This window comes from Prunus dulcis, chromosome 7 (genome assembly GCF_902201215.1).
Source record: "Prunus dulcis chromosome 7, ALMONDv2, whole genome shotgun sequence".
NCBI lineage: Eukaryota > Viridiplantae > Streptophyta > Magnoliopsida > Rosales > Rosaceae > Prunus > Prunus dulcis.
In genome coordinates, this window is record NC_047656.1 from 5,707,746 (window position 1) to 5,728,442 (window position 20,697).

The following is a 20,697-nucleotide window of genomic DNA, read 5'->3' on the forward strand; positions in this document are numbered from 1 at the left end:
AACTTTTGTTATAGTGAAGAGTTTTATTAGTTTATCACTCGTATTGATAAAGTATTTATTCGTGTATCAACACCAATAATATGTTGTTTCTTCTGTAGATCAAACACTAACGAACAAATTTAGTTGCATTTTAAGAAGATATTTCAATACTTTTATACAAACGATATTATTCTACTTTAATCTAATCTAAACTACGGGAAGGGAGATTCGAACTCAGAGTATGAAGCACATCAACTCTAGCCAACTTGGCTAAGCTCACGTCTGCAAGAAGATATTTCAATTTAAGAAGTCTAATATAATGTTGAAGTAATCAGACATGGTAACCACTATTATTGGAAACAGAATTATTATAACTTTTAGCTGTACATGAGGTGCATCATAGTCACATAATGTTTAAATTCTTTTATTGTAATTTTTCATTTCCATAAGGCCACTTGCATTGGGAGGAAGGATCATTACTCTTGTTGTCCCAGTTGTGGTGGCTCTCATTGCTGTTGTGGTTCCATTCCATTCATCTGTTGAAAAGCAAGCCATGAGAGAAAAACTAAGACAAAGAGGAATAAAAAAAGCCAAGACTACACAACTGAATGTGTTATATATGAAAATGTAATTTTGTAATTTTGTAATTTGATTGATGAATTCCTAATAGAAAAAATTTTATTGACAACTGAATAGTACCTAAATCTTGGGTCAAGCTCTTCCAAATCTCCCTCATACACCAGACGAGCCGCAGACTGCTTCACTATTACTCCATGGCCAACTCTGGCCGTAATTGAAAATGTAATCTGACCAAATATACCTTGCCACCCCTCTGTGCCAGAAGGCAATTCAATCTGATCGCTGATACCCTTCCACAACTGAGGAAAGTGACGAGGAAAAAAGACTACCCAAAGGTGATCAGACACAGCTTGCCCCGACTCTGCATTAAGAACCGCAAATGGACGCCTACGTGCCGTCATCTCCTTTCCATTGATGTCCACTTTGCAAGTAATAATATGTGTATAATTGTAATCAAAACTAGGATAATCAAGAGCAGGGTCGCAATTAGGTGATCGTTCCTGGATTGCAAAAACAAGGCACACCGCGAATCCCATCCATTTTTCAGTAAACCAACCTGGACGTAGCTCCACGCTTAATGGATACTCCACACTTTGAGGATTGAACCACTCTTTCTGGTATATATATTCAGCAGATTTATGATTGAACCACTCGGGAATTTCATTTCCAGGAACAACAAATTGAATAATAGGGACTTCCTGCATCATAAAAAAAACGTCGTCAAAACACTTAAGAAGACAACATATTATTGTGTGTATGAGATAGAGAGCGAGAGAGAGACCCCATCATATTGTTCCAGTAATGTAAATACCAAACTCCTGAAATCGTGCGTCTCCGCAAATTTGAAGCAGTTGATACATTGTGTCGACCGTAGCCACTGGAACTTTTCTGTGGAACCTCTGGCAATTCTTTCTAATGAAATACAGTTATTAACAACTGCTATTACTCTTTGTGGAACCTCTGGCAATTCTTGAAGCCTCTCACAATACTCCAAGTTAAGAAATTGAAGTCTAGAAAGTAGAGAGATGCCGTTGGGTAGGCTAACAAACTGGTTTCTACTAAGATCTAGGTCGGTTAATGAGGACAAGCAGCTAAGGTCATTAGGGACTACCAAGAGATTGCAATCACTTAGAGTAAGTTTTTTTAAGGAAACCAAACCGGATAGAGAAGGCAGCAACAAAGGCGTGGGAACGCGACTTCTTATTAGAAATCGCTGAAAAAGGGAGAGAAATAGCTGAAAAAGGGAGAGCAAATTCCAAAATTTAGGTGATGGTCCTTTACATCCACGAAAGTTTAATACTGTGAGGCTTTTCAACCGAACAATGGAGGAAGACAGTTCTCTTACGGAAGTTCCACTCACATCAAGCTCCTCCAGACACTCTGCATTGCCCAACTCATTGGGCAACTTGTCGAGCTTTGAGCAGCCAGAAAGATTAAGAACTTTGACAGATTTTAAGCCATACACACTTCTTGGAAGATGCACAAGACTTTTGCAATCCTTCAAGTTTATCTGAGTAATTCTTTCAAGCATTCCAAGGGATGGGTCAACCTTATACAATCGTATACAACCTTCCAGAATCAGATACTCAAGATTTGGAAAGCCTCTAAAGTCTGGGGTGTTGACAAGATTTAAAGAGTGGCTGAGCTTAAAGATTTTCAAATTGTATAAAAGCTGTCAAAAAAACACAGCAAAAAAAATTAGCTTCAAATTCTGTGAAAGGCTGTCCAAAAAGATAAAGCAGTAATAACATACCTTAACACCCGTCCAAAAAGATTCAATGTGACTATGGCACATGTTAAGTTCTAGTAGGTTCTCTGGGTTGAAATGTAATGGGAAATATTTTGAAGGATACCCATCCCATTCAAGACTTCGTAAATTATCGGAGAGATATTCAAGATCATTAGAGAGGTTCACATTAGCAAGATTGAGAAGTCTCAGTTTCTTCATCCTTGAAAAGCATTTAGCATCCGCGTGCACCACTGGCCCAGTTTTGTCCATGGTTATACTTTCTACTGCGTCTGTTCCCTATCAAACATGCACGGATAAAGAATAGTGAAGCTCATATAACTAACATATGAAAAGAACTGAACTCATTCGTACTCATTCGTAAACTAAGAGTCCCCTTACTGTATTTTTGCTCAAGACATGCTTGCCCTCTTCATGGCGCCACAACCTGCTGCGATTTCCTGGCTCATCAAGACACTCTCGATTGACTAATTCACGACCCATCTCTTGGAGCAACTGATGCATCCATAGAGTGCCATATGAATTAGTTAACAGAGATTTCTCAATGAGGACATCTATTCCAATACATGCACAAAAGCCACAACTGTCTAGGATTTCTATAACTCGATCTTCTTTCTCCCCGTTAAAGAAACACGCAATGTCTAGGAAAATTTTCTTCTCCCTGTCATCTAGATCATCATAACTTATTTGAAGTGTCCCCAAAACTGTGTTACAAAGATCTCTTAGTTTACCCAACGCACTGTTCCAAGCACTTACATGTCTTCCACGCAAAAAACTCCCCAAAACTTTAAGAGCTAGTGGAAGACCATCGGCATAACTCACAACACAGCTAGACAAATCAATATAGTTTTTTTCAGGGTGGTCTTTTCCAAAGGCTTTCCAACTAAAAAGCTTAAGAGCGTCATCATGATTTAGACGTTTGACCTGAAATCTTCTCTCCACTTCACGTTCAATTAACAAATGCTCATTTCTAGTTGTAATAAGAACTCTACTCCCAGAACCAAACCACTCTTGCTTTCCAGCCAAATAATCTAAATGGTCTGAGTTGGTCACATCATCGAGAATGAGAAGAACCTTTTTGTGACGAAGTAATCTTCTAATCATTGTCGATCCTTCATGAACATCAAATATGTCAATCGTTTTCATCGATATCCATGAAAGAATTTCTCTTTGTTGGGATATTAGACCACCTTTTTGAACATTATCACTGACATTCTCAAGAAATATGCTGAATTCAAATTCAGGAGAGATTCTTTCGCGAACAACTCTGGCAATAGTTGTTTTACCTATCCCACCCATACCCCATATCCCTATAAAGCGAACATCATCGACCCCTGCACCTAACAATAAATCAATTGAGTTCATACTTGAGTCTAATCCAACTGAGTTCTCCACAAAAGTAAACGATGTAGAACGTAATCTTTTCCATATCACATCGATTATATCTTTGATGAGCAAGGTTTCGTACCTATAACATATTAACATCAATATCAGTCATGTTAATTGTGAGGACATAAAGAATCAACATGCAGATACGTTTTCCCTAGATTTTATACAAATACTCTTGATCACTGAAAAGAAAGGTTGTCAAACCATATATAAAAAGGTTTTTATCACAAATAGTCCCTAAAGTTTGCGAAATTATCACCTTTAATCCTTTATGTTTTTTTCTGACATTATTGGTCTTTTATGTTTGCAGATCACACATCAATTTGGTGCTGCTGTTAAGTTCCGTAAAAATTTCTGTTCAATTGATGACATGGCATGTATGTGGTGCCCACAAATCCAATGAGATAATTCCACGTGAATCTAAATAAAAATTATTATAAATAAAAAATTTCACATTTAAAATCTAAAAATAAATAAAAATTTAAGTTGCAAAGCCCCTTGTCTCTCTCCCCTTCCCTCCCCCCCGGCGTCTCTCTCTCTCTCCCTCCCTCCCTCCCCCGCTGTCGCTCTCTCTCCACCAAAATCCATCTCAATAAATTAAAATCCCACATACCCCCTCATCCTCTCCTGAAGTAGTTTGTAATCCAACAAAACACTCCCATTCCCCTCCTCCTCTGTGTCTCTCTCTCTCTCTGCCTAAAACCGTTGAAACAATCGCAACCCAAATGAGATTTAAATACAAAAATTAAAACCCATCGAAAATTTTTATCTTTTCTTGAAAATTTTAACACTGCTAGAAGCAGTCCACAGAGGAAAAAAAAGAACGAAAAGGTGGGGTTGGGTGTAGGTTGCGGGTGGAGATGGGGGCGATTGGGTTGTGGGCAAGAAAAAAACAGAGTTACACGTAGAGCACAGCGAGGAGAGAGGGAGAGGAGAGGAGAGAGAGAGAGAAAGAGCTATAACTTTTTTAAAAAATAAAAAAAAACCAATTTTAAATATTTTTTTAGATTTTAAATGTGAAACTATTTTTAAAAAAAAAATTTATGTATTTAGATCTACGTGGCATTATCTCATTAGATATGTGGGCCACATATACATGCCACGTCATCAATTTAATAGTAATTTTGATGGAACTTAACGACAGGGACCAAATTGATGTATGAAATAAGAACCAATAATATATAAAAAACACATAAAAAAAAAATCAAAAGTCCGCAAACCTCAATGACCATTTGTAATAAAAACTCTATATAAAAATAATCTTCGCTTAAGGTCGTAAAGCAACAGGTATATTATTCATTGCATGTGCCCAAATTCAATTATGCAACAACCAAGTAGGCCTAACATTATCCAAAATAAAAGCGCAAAAGAAAATCACCAAACTAATCATATTGATTTGTATGTGATCAATTTTAGTTTTAAAAAGGAGATATTTAGTCATATACTCATTCGTAGCACTAATAATGTAGATAAACCCTACAACATTTAATTTCTATAAATAAACTATTTAAAAAAACTCAAAAAATGACAGCTGGCCCTATTGAATTTGATTTTGGAGTTGAGTTTGTTTTAAAAAATCAATAACAGTTTTGCAATTTAAAAGAAGTTAAAAACCTTTTTGTTATGTTGTAAATGGACTTTAGGTGTGTTTCTAAAGTCCATTACATATAGGGTTTTTTTATAATTTGGACTCCTATATTGGGTATAATAGTGAATTTCCCTTTTAAAAAAATCTTGTTTAAAAAGTTGTTAGGTTAATAACTTTTGAAGTTAGGATTTTTTTTTCTTAATTTTTTATTGGAGGTCCTCAGGCTTGGATGTTTGGAGTTGAATGCAAGAGTCGATGGGTCGGATCCAATTCAGGAGGTCCCAAATATCAAGTATGAGTAATTGCAATGCATGTATGGTTATGTAAAATTGGTGGATGAAAAATGAGGATAAAAAAAATTAAAATTAAAATTAAAAACACTTTCGAGTTTAAGAAAAAATAAATAAGAGTACATAATTTTGAAAACTAGATTTCACTTTTTTGAAACAGAAAATGAAATTTGTTTCCAAACATATTTTCAGTTTTCAATAAATCTGAAAATTAAATGGGTATCACACAACCCTTTGTAGCTAATGAATCTGGCATTAAAAAAACATCCCAAATCCTAACCCTCCACTAATTTCATCGCTTGGCTACAAACCCTAAACTTAATTTAATCTTGATCTTCCACTTAATTTAATTGATATCTCAACCATTTGTCTAATTAAACTCTGTGTGTATCTGCAGAACATTAAACAATTGTCCTTGAATTTAAATTTTTGCGATAAAATTTATAGTAATGCTATTTAGACACTTTTTTTTTTTGGCCAAAGTTATGAAGGGAGAGAGGGGAAACTCACACACGAGGGTACCAGTTTAATGCTATTTGGAATTTTTTTTCTTTTTATGCCAAAGTTAGGAAGGGGAAAGGGGGTAAACTCACACACATATGTGTACAATGGTGGCTTGAATCCATAACCATTTGGGAGCACACCAAAGACTTTGGATAATCCAACTAACATCTCATTGGCATCTTATTTGGACACTCTAAATATATTGACCATATTTAGTTGACCACATTATGTGGCAGCTAATGGTTTTGTGCCATGTCAATTAAAATTGACACATATGTTAATATCTTTTATTACTTTTGGTCTTTTAATTGTGAAAAATAATTACTAACGTTTTGTTTCTTTCTTATAATAATAATTTCATTAAAAAAACTGTTAATTATTGTTATACTCATAGACACGGTGTCAAGTCTTCGAGAAAGGTGGAGTAACTAATATGTATTTTTTGTTGTCTAAGACATTTTTCATAATTAATATGTATTTGTAATCTTCCTGTGTTTTATATTTTTAGTTCTAATTACTAAAACAAATGGAAAAGAAAAAGGCAGAGGCGGAGTTAACCACTACATAGTATATATACACTTTTTGGATTTTTGAATGTTTGTTTTAATTTCTTTATTTAAATGATAAGTATTTTACCATTTTACCCTTAGAATGTTAAATAGATATTTTGGATTTTTGAATGTTTTACCATTATTCTATGCTTCTGCCTTTATATATACTAAGCCCCCTTGCGTATGTTTTTAATTTTTTATTTTATTTTATTTTAGAATTAAAAAAGATAATGGGTATTTCTATTCCATAAAAATAGGATCCATTATCTGATTTTTTTTTTTAATTATAATTTTTTTGATATGAAAAAGTGTGAATTTATCATATTATCCTCATTTAATTAATAATTTCAATTCTTAAGGTTTGCATTAACTAATGGCATTTTCTGGTATTTTGAATGTTTCACCATTTTTTTCCTTTTGCTTTATATATATAGATATAACAACATATAACAACATGGCTACTCTTTTTAAACTTTTTAAGAAACATTCCTTGGGAAAATAATAAAAGTGAATGTATACCAGTCCTTAGCCTTCCACCCAGAGAAATCTGCCACTTTCGCCAATGCATCTCTCCACTCTTGCACCTTCGTTTTGTCATCTGAACTAAATCTTTCTTCTAGTTGTGTAAAGGCTTTCTCAAAACACCCAGTTTGTTTTCGTACATGAGATGGATCAACATAATAGAAAATTGGTAGCACTGCTTCTCTTGCTTCCATAAATTTAAGAATGTGTAGAAGTTCATCCAAGCACCATGTTGAGGATGCATAATTTTGTGAGAGGACAATAAGTGCAAACTTTGATCCTTCAATCGCAGCAACCAGTTCTCCAGAAATAGATTTTCCCTTCGAAATTTTAGGCTCATCCCTGAAAGTTATGATTCCTTGAGCTCTCAATGTTTCATATAAGTGGTCTGTAAAGCCCCTCCGAGTGTCATCACCTCTAAAACTGAGAAAGACATCATATTTCCATTGAGGTGTTGTAGATGGAGAAGATGAAGATGTTCTTCGTCTATACATCACCACTGGAACGAACTTAATTACTTAGCTATGGCAATTTACTGAAGATTGTGACCAAATCCAGTACGAGTAATCTCAAAAGTTTTGATCATTCAACAAATCCTTTTTTAACTGCATAAAATATTTAAAATGTTAAAATTAATGCACACTTATGTCCTGAATAATATAAAAAAATCTAGAATAATGGAGAATGAGCAAACCAACTTATGTCTTGAATATCAAAGTATGCTTTAGTATAAAATAATCAAAATGCTGTAATATAATAATAAACTGACCAACTAAGGTATGTTGGTTGGAACTCTCCCATATACTGGCAGAGGCGGCGTTGAGCAGGAGCAAGGTGAGCAACAGATCAGGGTCTCACTTTGATGAGGGCCCCACAATTAATATTAATTTATATTTAAGATACTGGTGTCGCCTATAGCCTAATAATAAAATTATTAGTTTAGTAAAATTAATATTGACTTTTTACTTTTGAGACAGACTTACAAAAGACAAAGTGGGCCCCATATTTTATTATATGAGATGCATTCGATTGTTTTAGCTTTTCATATATTAATAATAATAATGTTAGTTTTTCTATTCCTATTTAATAATAATTAGTAATTTAATTATCACAAGATTTTGATTATAGAGTTTGACCTATTTTATAATTTTTTGTTCAAAACTTTATTTTAGGAGGCTCTTTTGTTGTTTTGGCACAGAGCTCCTAAAATTTCAGAACCACCACTGTATATAGGCTTGTTGCCTTGACAAAAATGTAAGCTGAAAACTACCAGCTGTCTTATATCCCACTAAGTCCTATATCTAAAGCTTTGTACATTTCCTTCTCCATTCAAGTAAAACTTTACTCTTTCAAAAGTTTTCTATTCCAAGTCAAACTATTGTCCTAATCACTAAACCAACCATTTCCTAAACCTCTTCTCCCATAGACTTACAATGGTATCAGAGCTTGTTCCAATCAACCTTGGGCGTCGGTTCATTCTAGTCCTCCATAATTCTACTACTAGCTATAACTCTGTCCCTCTTCCTATTTTCACTAGAGAAAACTATGACTTCTGGAATATTAAAATGAAGATCTATTTTACGTCTCAAGAAAATTCAACCGTGCAACAGTTGAGGAAACTAAAGAAGGATCAACAAAAGGCGCAAATGCCTTATTTTTATTTCAACAAGCCTTGCATGATACGATCTTTCCAAGGATCATGGGAGCCACAACTACAAAGAAAACATGGAATACCTTGAAGGAGGAATTTCAAGGCAATGTCAAGGTACATGCGGTTAAACTACAAACTTTAAGAAGAGATTTTGAAAACATTAAAATGAAGGATTCTGAGACTACACAAGACTATTTTGCTAAAGTGAAAGAAATAGTCAATCAATTGGGAGCCTATGGAGCAAAATATTAATGATTCAAGAATTGTTGAAAAAATACTTATCTGTCTTCCTAACAAGTATGATCCTTTAGCTATTGCCATTGAACAGACAAAAGATTTAACTAGTCTGTTAGTGACATAAATATGGGCTCTCTTGAAGTATATGAGAAAAGATTGAATAGGCGAAATGAAAATTCAGTTGAAAGCGCCTTTTATTCAAAACTAAACTTAAGGTCTCAGAAATCTTAAGAAGGGGAAATGAGATGCGGAGAAAATTCTAGAGACCCAATAAGAATTGGGGAAATAAAAAAAAATGGAGAGGATAAACTATCCATCCTAGGGGGTGCGTAAAAATACAAACCACCTAAAAAAATATTGTTGGTTCCATGGAAAGCCCAAATGTCGAGACCAAAATACTTGTTTGACTAAGCTTTGAATTAACTATCCTCCCTAGGGGTACTAACTCACCCAATTAATATATATATTTTTTTAATCTTTAAATTGAGAACCAAACTTGTTTGGTTGAGCTTGAATGAATTTCAACAATGAGCGAACATGCAAACTTGGGTGTTCGAAATTCCAAGTAAAAAAGAGCACCTCACACAAATTATTGACTTGTGTTTCTCACCAACAATCACCACCAACAATCACCAAATAGATTCAAAGCAAAAAACCACATGCCCTTGCCCAATCTGGGTTTATTAGCCCAACACGAGAGACAGCGGTGGTCCGGCAACGGTGATACACAGTATACAACCTAGGAATATTAAAAGAGTAAAGAGAGAATCGCGAGTCTTATTGTTTTAGTGATGTGGACAAAAAGTACAAGTGTTGTTTTAAATCAGGTGTTGTATCAAGCAGCTGTTGGATGCATCTAAAGGTTGAAATTAGAGGTTCGAACTTGAACAAAAATCCAGATTACCAGATATGAGAAAGATTAGAGGTTCCAAGGGCTCAAGATTAGAGGTTCCGTAGAGGATTTTAGATGTTCACTCCGTTTGTCCCTTAATGCATCTGCCCCATCAAAAAGTGTGTTAAATGGCTGATGTTGCATACATATGGGGCTCACATATCCAATAATATCACGTCACATGGATTAAAGAAAAAAATTATTTATTAAATAATTTAAAATTTGTAAACAATAAAAAATTTAAGAAAAAACCACCAAGTTCAACAATTTTTTATGAAGAATTGCATGATATATCTGAACAGATCGTTACGCCTTTTGTGTGGGTCAAAACTTTCACGACAAGAATTTTCGCTGCCTTAGGACCCTTATAGTTATAGGAGCCATTTATTACCGCAAAAGCTAAGGCTCATCCGTCAGTCTAATTGTCAAGTCGATCTTTGGTTTTGAAATACTACCTGATCGATGGACTTATTTTTTGCTTAATATTAGATCGATGTCATCACGTGAATCGAAATACGTACAACGATTAAGAATGTTTTTAAAAACAAAACTCTAGGTAGCAAGCTAGGTATAGCAGGAGAGAGATGAAATATTGCTCGGATAACCGATAGCAGCTGCAGCAAACAATTAAAGTACATTTTCTGCATTGTATTTGAACAACAGAAAAAAGTTCTAGATGATGTTTAAAAAAGAAGAGAGGAGATTTGCCCGATTGTAGCCGAGATTAGAGAGTTGATGAGGTACTTTAATCATCTGGGTTTGAGTCTAGTCACTACTAACTTGAGTGCTGCTGTGACCAGTCACCAGTCCATCGGTCGAAAGGGTTGCTGCTGAGGAAACTGAGTCTCCTCATCTGTTTGAGGTTTGTATTTATAGGCTTTTTCTGTGGTCCTAATTTCTAAGTCTTTTTCTTAATGGGAAAGCGTTGAAAATGGGTCTAGTAGTTTTGTCGTTTAACCATGCAAAAAAAATATCTCATGTCAATATCGCGTTATTATTTTTGAATAAAAAAAAAAGGAAATAGCCCAAAATGCCACCATTTTTATAATTGTAATTGAAAATACCACCCTTTTTTAAAAATTTTGGAACTATCATATATAAATAGAATTTTATTGTCCCCTTATTGCACAGATATCACTTTTGCTGAAATTTTATTGTCTCTGTTTTGCTGAAGTTCTCTCTCGCCTCTGTCTCTTCGCTGCCCTCTGTTTCTCTTCACTCTCCGGTGGCTTTGCTCCGAATCTGTGGTCCTTCAGCTCTCAGTCTCTCCTCACTCAACTCCGACTGTCTCTTCTCTCTTCCTCTCCCAGCGACAGGTACTGTTCATCGGCATTTTCTTACAGTTTAAGGGTTTCTCTGAAGTTGTTTTAGGGTTTATGCATTTCTCTGAAATTGGCTGAGGGGTTTGTTCGAAATTGGTTGAAGGTTTAGGGGTTTCGCTGAAATTAGTTTAGGGGTTTGTTCAAAATTGGTTGAAGGTTTAGGGGTTTCTCTGAAATTGGTTTAGGGGTTTCATCGAAATTGTTTTAGGGGTTTGTCTGAAATGATCTGAGTATGATGATTCCTTGTTTCAAACAGTGAATGGGTTTGTTCTTTGTGGACTGATGCTTGCTGTTGTGTTGCTGTTGCTATTGCTGTCGTATTGTGTTTTTTTTCTAGTGTATTGCTAATGTAGTGATGTTGTGTTGGCATTTTAGTGCAGTTGTATTTTTAGTTTTAGTATGGTTTTATTATGGTTTTTGTAGCAGTTATTGAATGGTATTTGGTGGCTTAGTATGAGTCTTTATGAGCATTGCATTTAACCTTCTTAGAAGTCTAATTGGTATCTATTTTGTTTGTTGAATATGATATCTAAAGTGTAAGACAATTAACCTGTGTATGGTGATTTCTTCTCTATGGATCATTACCAAAAAATACTCGCTGATTATATTTTACGTAGAAAATGTGGCCATGAAAAGAATTTGTGGCTAAAACTCCATGATGGAAGCAACCAATTTGAAATATCTTAAGCAAACTGTTGGTGGCTTGCTAAATTCCTTAATTTTTTTCTCTTTATCTTCCAACGAGGTAGCGACCCTTCACATTACACTCAATTGTGCAAAGGATTTGCATGGTTGTCTGATGGAATCGAAGAATAATTTACATAGAAAGAATTTCCTTTGTTATCGTTCGTAGTTTTTCATATATGAAAGAAACTTCTAGATTGATAAAATATCTCAAGACAGAGTTTGACAAAATCAAGTATTGTATAAATATTTGAACTTGTAAACTCCCAACCATATCATACTTTTTGTTTGAGAATAATGCTTGTTAATTCGACATATTTTTGTATAACTTTGTTTACTAAGTTTAGGGCTTGCATATTGGATATGGATGAGTTTTGTTTAGAACCATATGTGGTGTAATATGAGTTGTTTAAAAGTTTGCTGTTTTGTGCTTGATCATTGTGTGCTTAAAAGAAAGCGGGAAATGAGTGAAGATGGGAACCTACCACCAGCAGCTGTGGTTTAGAGAAATGGGGACATTGATTTTGCTATAAGCTAACTGCTTAAGCTTTTGCTTTTGTTGTTTGTGTATGGATACTTAGAGAAGTCTGTTTCTGAGGAGAACTTATAATTTTGTAATTGTACATGTCTTACAAACATTTTATACCGTTTTGATGGTTTATTTATGAATTTATCTTTGGTTTTTTGTTAAGAAAAAACTGAAGGGATGGTGCCAATTTCTTTCATTTTCTTACATTTGAAAGGAGGGCCATAGTAGAGTCAGTACTGGGGTTGCCACTAATTCATAGGATGTTCCATTACATTATACCTTGAAGTGAATAAATTGTTTCCCGATATCTTGTTGTTTTTTTAAACTCTTTCTAGTCAGATAGATTTATATTGTTACTCCTGAATTGTTGTCAATTAGGCTTGTGCTACCGCTCATTCCCATTCTAGCTGAAGCTGTCTCATGATTAGATGGTGTGATTATATGGTGTGTTGAGATGTGTGTTTAGATATTATATTATGCAGGAGTGGTAGAGTACTTGGTGTGTTGAAACTTGGCTTTGAGCCATTAAATGAGGAGGTCAGTTGTAAATAGCTGGGGTTTTGTTTATGATATGTATTTTTTTCAATTTGTTTCACTTCATATCCTATAATAGGCTGTTCATAAGTGGTGATTGTTTATTGCTTGTTATTGTGTAGATTGCAACCGACTGAAATTCTGTTTATAATATTGGCATGCAGGGAAATATGGTTGGTGAAATGAAGTTGATGATTGAGGAGGAACAAAAATTCCAAGGGAAAGCATTGTCGTTATCCCATACGAAGACGGCAATCACTACGATCAAGGAGAAATTCACTGAACAACAGCTGCAAATGTTTGAACAGAGTTGTTTTGGTCATCTCCTAGGGATTGAGGACCTCAAGTGGACTTCTCCTATTGTCCACGGGTTGCTGCTCAGGAAAGCTGATCCCAAGACAGTTTCCCAACTGAACGGGATCAAATTCATTGTTGGCAAGAAGGTCATCCAATTCACGGCGCAGCAATTTTGCATCGTGACGGGGCTAAGGTTTGGAAACCTTCCCTTTATTCCGATTCCCACGAATGAGAACTGCTCATTGAAACGGAAGTACTTTGCCAACGATAAAACTGTGAACCTGTTGGAATTAGAAAAGGCCTTCCTCGAATGCGATGATGTGGACGATGTATTCAAGCTTGGATTCTTATACTTTGCTGTCTTTGTGCTGTTGGGCAGCGAAAAACATGTCCACATTGACATGCGATATTTGAAGTTGGCGGAAGACCTTGAAGACTTTGGGAAGTATCCATGGGGTGCTGTGTGTTATGCGAAGACAAATGCATCACTGCTGAGGGCACTTTGTGCAGATTACCAGCGAGTGAAAGTGCCCACAAAAACTGCCAAAACAAAAAATCTGGAAAGAAACCAACAACAACGGCAACCGGTAGACCAAGAGAGTACCACCTCAAAGGTTTTCCCTATGCACTTCAGGTGAGCAAATGTCCATTGATGTTGAAGTTAAATTGCATTTGTTTACAATGACTGACCTTTTATTCCTGAAACCAGATTTGGGCGGATGAGGTGTTTCCAGCGTTGGCTGCACTACATTTGGTGGTGCACGAAGAAAATGCGCACATCCCTCGTTTACTACATTGGAGGAGCAATAGTTCGCCGCGTTTTTATGAGCTAATGAGCCAAGTATTCGAGAACCGTGAGGTTAGTTCAGTTTTTAATGATAATGTTCGGGATATGAAAATATAATATAATTACTTTACTTATATGTATATTGTATGTGTAAATTGCAGGTTGATGTGCAGCTTCTCCGGCCATCTGTGATGGACAAGCAGCAGCCGTATTGGACTTGGGGTGACAGTGCTGACGACAGAGAAGAACTTGTTGACTTGTTGGGCGATGACGCTGAACAACAAACCGGCACTTCTGCCTCTGTAGAAGAAAAAGAGAAGGACATTGACGATACTGCAAACCTTCCGTCGTCTTCTAAGGCAAGCATTACAGTTTTTCGAACATATACGTCATATTACAATAGGAAAATAACTGCTGTATAGTTGCAATATTTTGTGGCCTGCATAGTAACACATGCATTATAACTTAGTGCAGGGTACAGTCGCGTCCAGAGAGTTACGCACTTTGAAGCGTGACTTTCAAAGGACAAAGGATGAATTGGCCAAAGTTTCCCTATCAAATCGAACACTTTGCGACAGAGTGCATCAGTTGGAAGACAAGGTACGGAAGGAGTCAATGAAAGCTGAAAAAGAGTTCGAAAAAAATACAAAGTGTGTGGAGGATTTCCGCAACACCCTGGCTTCAATGGAGCATTATTTTAAGTTGGAGATAGAGCAGCTGAAAAAAAAAATGGTGGGGTGAATGAAGCTGCGGAAGGACATGAGGACCTCGGTAGTCCTCATATGAATGAAGGAGGCAACAATGACTTGTCGCCATTACATGCCTATGTAAGTCCGCCGACAGAACCGGCAGGAATGGAAACACAAGTCCCCGGTGATGGAGCCGAACCTTCCGCAGCCATGGTAGTTGAAGAGGCAAAAATGGCCGCTTCAGTTCATCACTCAGAAGTGCATGAAGTAGCTGACCCGGCAGAATCCGATGAGCTGCCTACCCCGGAAGATGTTGCTGGGTGTGACGAAATCTGCCAAAGAGTCATGAAGCTTTTAGAAGATTGGAAAATCACTAAGAGTATGCCATCGGGAGGTTTGATGAATCCTCCAAGTCTACCCACAGTTACTATGGCTGGTGATGAAGAAGGTAGTTCAAGTGTTGAAAAAAAAGAAGTGGAAGGTAAAGGGTGCAGACAGAAGCACCCGGCGCAGACATTGTTGAGCCCATTTACAGATCCTTTGAGGAAGAAGAGGACGATGACTGTGTCGGCTGCGACTGCAACCCCGCCATGTTTTGATCCAGCCAAATCCTTGCCCATTGAAGATGTGAAGGCAGTACTACAGTTTTGCAGTGCCTGGAAAAGCGATATCAGGTTACTATTCTTGACCTTTCAATTCCAATATTCATCCTATTCTACTATGTAGTCATACACTAATGAGAGAATGCAGAGTTTGCTTTAATATACATGTGTATTTTTTTCATCAACAAAGTCATATTTATGACATGACAACACAAGTAACCGTTGCAAGTTTGCCTTTTGTAGTGCGGAGGTGCAGCTGGAATCATTTTCAGTGGGCGCTGATTTTTTCTACAGACTTGTCGATGAAACCGAATGGATGAGCTCAAGGGTAACGATACACAAAGCTGTACTTTATTACGATAATTCAATTGTTTTCTCACCTTTTTTAAGTGTTGAGTTGTATGAAATTGTGCTAATATTATATGTGTCAACTTTCAGCACCTGGACATGGCACCCTTTCTTATCCGCAAAAGGCAACTATCTCATCCGTTGGTTTTTGGAACGGACTGGACAACGGCAGATTGTTGCTTGCAGGTAAACATGTAACCATTGTGCAGCAATTTGTGCTTCATTTGTTGTCGGTTGTGCTTTTCTAATATGCCTTCATTTAAATTTGTGCAGCAATTTCTAGAGCCGTTCAAACCGACGGGCAGGAGACGTGGATCGAAGAAGGGTGCTGGGTCAAACCCCGATGACCTTCCAGCCAGCAAGGCGAAGAATTTACATCACTTTGTGCGTGGTACATGGCAACACGGGTATGCCCAAGCTTGGACAAAAGTCCGAAAGGTGTATTTTCCATATAATCTGAAAGGGTCTCACTGGGTTGCAATCGAACTTGATTTCGTAAGACATACTGCAACCGTGTATGACTCCTATATTGATTATACGAAACGTTCAAAGATGGTTACGCTTCTGCACCCTATTAGCGATACGCTGGCACGAGTGCTGTTCGATATGCACTTTTATGATTATTCTGAGGTTGAAGAGGTGAAGCAAAAGGGGCTGACGATGTCGATGTATACGCCATTCTCAGTGTGCAGCATTGCAGATGTGCCACAACAACGAGATGGGTAACGTTTGTGAATTTTGTGCTGTTTATCCAAATTTGACATAACTGCAGTTCTAATTTCCCAACTAATTGGCCTCACAGTGCGTCTTGCTGAATCTTGACCGTCAAATTCATCGAGCATCTCAGTGCTGGGATGTCGGTAGATAAAGTTGACCCTTTGAAGATCAAATATTACCGACTCAAGCTTGCAATTGAGGGTTTAAGGGGGGGGGCATATTTATGAGGTAAATTTCTTCATGTCCGTTAATTCACCTCACGCTGTAAGTTTCTTTTCGGCTGTCTATGCCAACACAAATACAAAAACTGATTTGGTACTATGAACTGATTTGGCAGGATGATATTTGGCAATATGAACAATGAACTGATTTGGTGGCAGTTACAAATGAACATAGTCTTCATTCTGGACCTGCCCTTCATAAATGCCTTCATCTGCACTGAACCCAATTGTTATTGCAGGTCGGTCTCAACCAAGGGTTGATTGCAATATTCCAACCAAGATGACCATACACTGTTATTTGATGTAGGTTTTTTTGTATGACATGGCTTTGCTTTAATTGGTTTGGTTGTTCCAAGTTTTATGTTCTGGTTTATCTCACAGTAACTGCCGAGTCGTTTTTCATTTCATGTATTTGTCCGTGGTATTTTGTTCCCCAATATTCTGATTATGGTCAATATGTAAACATTACTGTGGAGCTTATTGCATGTTTTCTTTATTTTGTGGCCATGACTTATGTTCTTGCTAACCCTTTTTCTTCAACTTCTCTTGTTTCTGTCATCTGAAGTCTTTCCAGTCATTCAACACAAAATTTATCGCCTAATACTGTGGACTAGCAGAACAAGTCTTACGAGGCCATACATAAATAGCCACAAGTTGTCATACATGTATATCAAAAGTGTGAAGTTGAAACCTACAGACGACAAGGGAAGAAGGAAGCTCTGTCCCATATAGGTGATTGATGGAGTAAACATGTTTATGCCACCATACCAAATTGACTGCCCCTTGAATTGCACTTGACGCTACCACAATTGTAGGGGTGGACCTTGGCCAGGGTCGGCGGGAATGGATATTCAAAAGTACATAAAGGTTGAGAAGGTTCCTGGTGGCCAGTTGGAAGATTCAGTGTTTCGCAAAGGAGTAATGATTAACAAAGATGTTATTGCACCTGGAAAAATGAGAAGAAAGATTTTCAACCAACGCATCATTCTTCTTGATTGGCCTCTCCAATATAAGAAAGGCGAGAACCAAACAAATGCTGAGTTGCTTAAAGAAGAAGATTGGGGAGACCTGCTACAATTGGAAGAAGAATACATCGAGAGGCTATGTGTGCAAATATTGAAGTTTAAACCAGATGTGGTTATCACAGAAAAGGGGCTTAGTGACTTGGCATGCCATTATTTTAGCAAGGCCGACGTCAGTGGAATGAGGAGGTTGCGGAAAACACATAATAACCGAATTGCCAAGGCTTGTGGGGCTGTAATTGTTAACAGACCAGATGAATTGCAACAGTCTGATGTTGGTACAGGCGGTGGGATATTTGAGGTTAAGAAAATTGGTGATGAGTTTTTTGCATTCATTGTTGATTGCAAAGAGCCTAAAGCATGTACTGTACTCTTGAGAGGTCCTAGTAAGGATCTTTTAAATGAAGTGGAAAGGAATTTGCAGGTATAATGGTTTTACTTCTTTGTCCCCATTACGTATAAGAAATATATTATGCTGAAATGTCTTATTTACTCCCTTATATCTGGTCATAGGATGCCATGTCTGTAGCAAGAAACATCCTCAAGAATCCGAAACTTGGTCCTGGTGCTGGTGCTACACAGTTAACTGTATCTGCTACATTGAAGCAAAAGAGTTCATCTGTGGAAGGTATAGAAAAGGTAAAAGCTCCTTTCCTCATCCAAAAGTTTGGTATTTCTTGTGTAAAACTCGTCCAAGAATAACTCCTTGTGGAAGTAGAAATCTAAATTATGTGAATAAACTGGCTGTCACTTCAATTCACATGCTCCTTGACATACTTTAGATTAAGAATTAGTTGTGGTTTCACTTTACATGCATTTTATTGGAGTTTTATGGCTACACGTGTTTTTATGGTAAAACAGTGGCCGTATGAAGCTGCTGCTATAGCTTTTGAGGCTATACCACGTACTTTGGCTCAGAATTGCAGGGTGAATGTGATTAGAACAATGACGGCGCTGCAGGGAAAGGTTTGAATCTGTTTTGTATGGCTTTGTTCAGTTTTGTTATGATTTGTCATTTCTATATACGTTCTGATGCATCATTATTATTTTGGTCAGAATATGATGCATCATTTAGATCCTAACCACAATTTTTTTTTCCATAGCATGCAAATGGTGAAAAATCATGGATTGGCATTGATGGTAACACTGGTGTGATAACTGATGTGAAAGAGAAAAAGATAGGTGGATATCTTTTTGGCTTACTATTGTTGCTCTCTTTTATTTCCTTCACTATCTCAATATTCAAATTTGTTGGGTGATTTATATTTGCTGAAAGCTCTGAAATAGGACTTTTAATGTAGTATTGTTCTCAAATGTATCCATTATATGTCCCTTTATTGATATGGCATAAGTGTCAATCTTCTGGTTTATATTGTCGATTTGCTTCAGTAGTAGTTCTAGTTTAGAGCTTCTCCCAATATATTTCGACAGCACTCATGTGAGGGGAAGTGCTGTTGTCGTGGTTATTACTAAATTTCCCAATAAATTTATTTTGTTGGTAAGGCTGTTCATTTTTAGGAATTATGATGTCAGATATGGGATGCCTACAACGTGAAGGCCCAGAGTTTAAAAACGGCCATAGAAGCTGCTTGCCTACTTCTCAGAATCGATGACATTGTGAGTGGGATGAAGAAGAAGCAGCCTCCTGGTGCCAAAGCTCCTTCCAAGCCTCAAGTTGAGACAGAAGGCGATGCAGATAATGAGCAAATAATTCCGGAGTGCTTATCGAGAGCACGTGGTTATCTCAGTTTGAATGAAGTTTTGCTTTAAAGAAGAAAAAAAGGAGCATTATAAGTTTGATGAGGATATTTTTTAGGTTTGTAATGTCACCTTAACTTGGTAGTGTGTGTTTTGTCCCTCTTCTTTCTTTCTCAATCGACGAGGGGTGGGAAAGAAGAGAAGTCTTCTTATTGGAGAATGCTAATGTTAGTTTCACATGTCATCTGTATATCGAACACAATTTCTTTGTTCAACTTCGTGGATTGGCACAGTGGAGCTTATTTCTACCATTCTTCTGAATGATTGTTAACAGTCCAAACTTAGTTATTGACACAAATATGTACTTTTCTAAAAGTAAGAAAACAAAAAGTTTTTCATGGCCAAGCATCAATTTTAATAAGCCAGTGTGGCACCTAAAACACACAACGTGCGGCACTGTACACAAACTTGTGGAGGAAAGGATTCATATTGAGCATCTATTTTATCCACTTAGGGAGAGTAAGAATTGATCTTGTCACTCCCATATTCAGCCAATATGCCACGTATTGATTCAAAGCAGAGCTTAAAAATGAAACGAAAGCAGATAAAAAACCCTAGACACGGCCAGCTGATGCAACTGAAATTGGCAAATAGCAAAGATGACATGAAGTTTGGGACTTCACAAGCGAGGTTGAACGAGGATGAAGCTGTGAGGGTTGCATACAAGCATGGGACGCCTCTTGAAGGAGGCAAAATTGGTGATTCTGAGCCTGTGGATTTATTTTCCAGTCCTCATCATATTCCAAAGTAGGGCAATATGCCTACAATACGAAGGCAATACGAAGGCAATACGAAGGCAATACGAAGGCAATACGAAGGCAATATGACCACAATAAATATGCAATACGAAGGCAATAGTAGGGCAATATGGACACAATAAATATACAATACGAAGGCAATATTACAGCAATATAAGTACAATATAAAGGCAATATCTGGGCAATATACATACAATACATACACATTACAGTATTAAGGGAATACAAACACAATACAAATGCAATATTAAGTCAATGTACATACAATACATACACATTACAGACAACATTTCACACATGCGAAAGAAATCGCCTCCCAAACTGAACAATACTATCTATCCCGCGAAGGGAAAATGAAGGCAACAAAAGATCCATGTACTTGGGTGAGATGAACTGAAGCAGCATTCACCGTTACTACAGGTCCATCAAAAGATCCATGTCTTTGTCCTTTCTTCTCGCTGCATGCACGAGGCTATGATGAGCCATTCCATCAGAACCCA

The 20,697-nt window shown here is 36.9% G+C and overlaps 2 protein-coding genes and 1 pseudogene across 2 annotated transcripts; 2 read left to right on the forward strand and 1 right to left on the reverse strand.

Annotated features, from left to right (window-relative positions):
• Nucleotides 1-255: 255 nt before the first annotated feature.
• Nucleotides 256-7,643, reverse strand: LOC117635248 (TMV resistance protein N-like). The gene is made up of 8 exons (XM_034369599.1): nt 7,113-7,643; nt 4,308-4,390; nt 2,687-3,773; nt 2,312-2,584; nt 1,370-2,230; nt 679-1,256; nt 460-544; nt 256-261 (listed from the first exon to the last, which is right to left on the reverse strand). Exons 1-8 carry the CDS (start codon nt 7,641-7,643, stop codon nt 256-258), a joined length of 3,504 nt encoding a protein of 1,167 aa, XP_034225490.1.
• Nucleotides 7,644-13,168: 5,525 nt separating this feature from the next.
• On the forward strand, nt 13,169-13,933 carry LOC117635249. Its single transcript, XM_034369600.1, has one exon. It carries the CDS (start codon nt 13,169-13,171, stop codon nt 13,931-13,933), a length of 765 nt encoding a protein of 254 aa, XP_034225491.1.
• A 3,513-nt stretch (nt 13,934-17,446) lies between these two features.
• On the forward strand, nt 17,447-19,294 carry LOC117635250 (annotated as a pseudogene).
• Nucleotides 19,295-20,697: the final 1,403 nt, after the last annotated feature.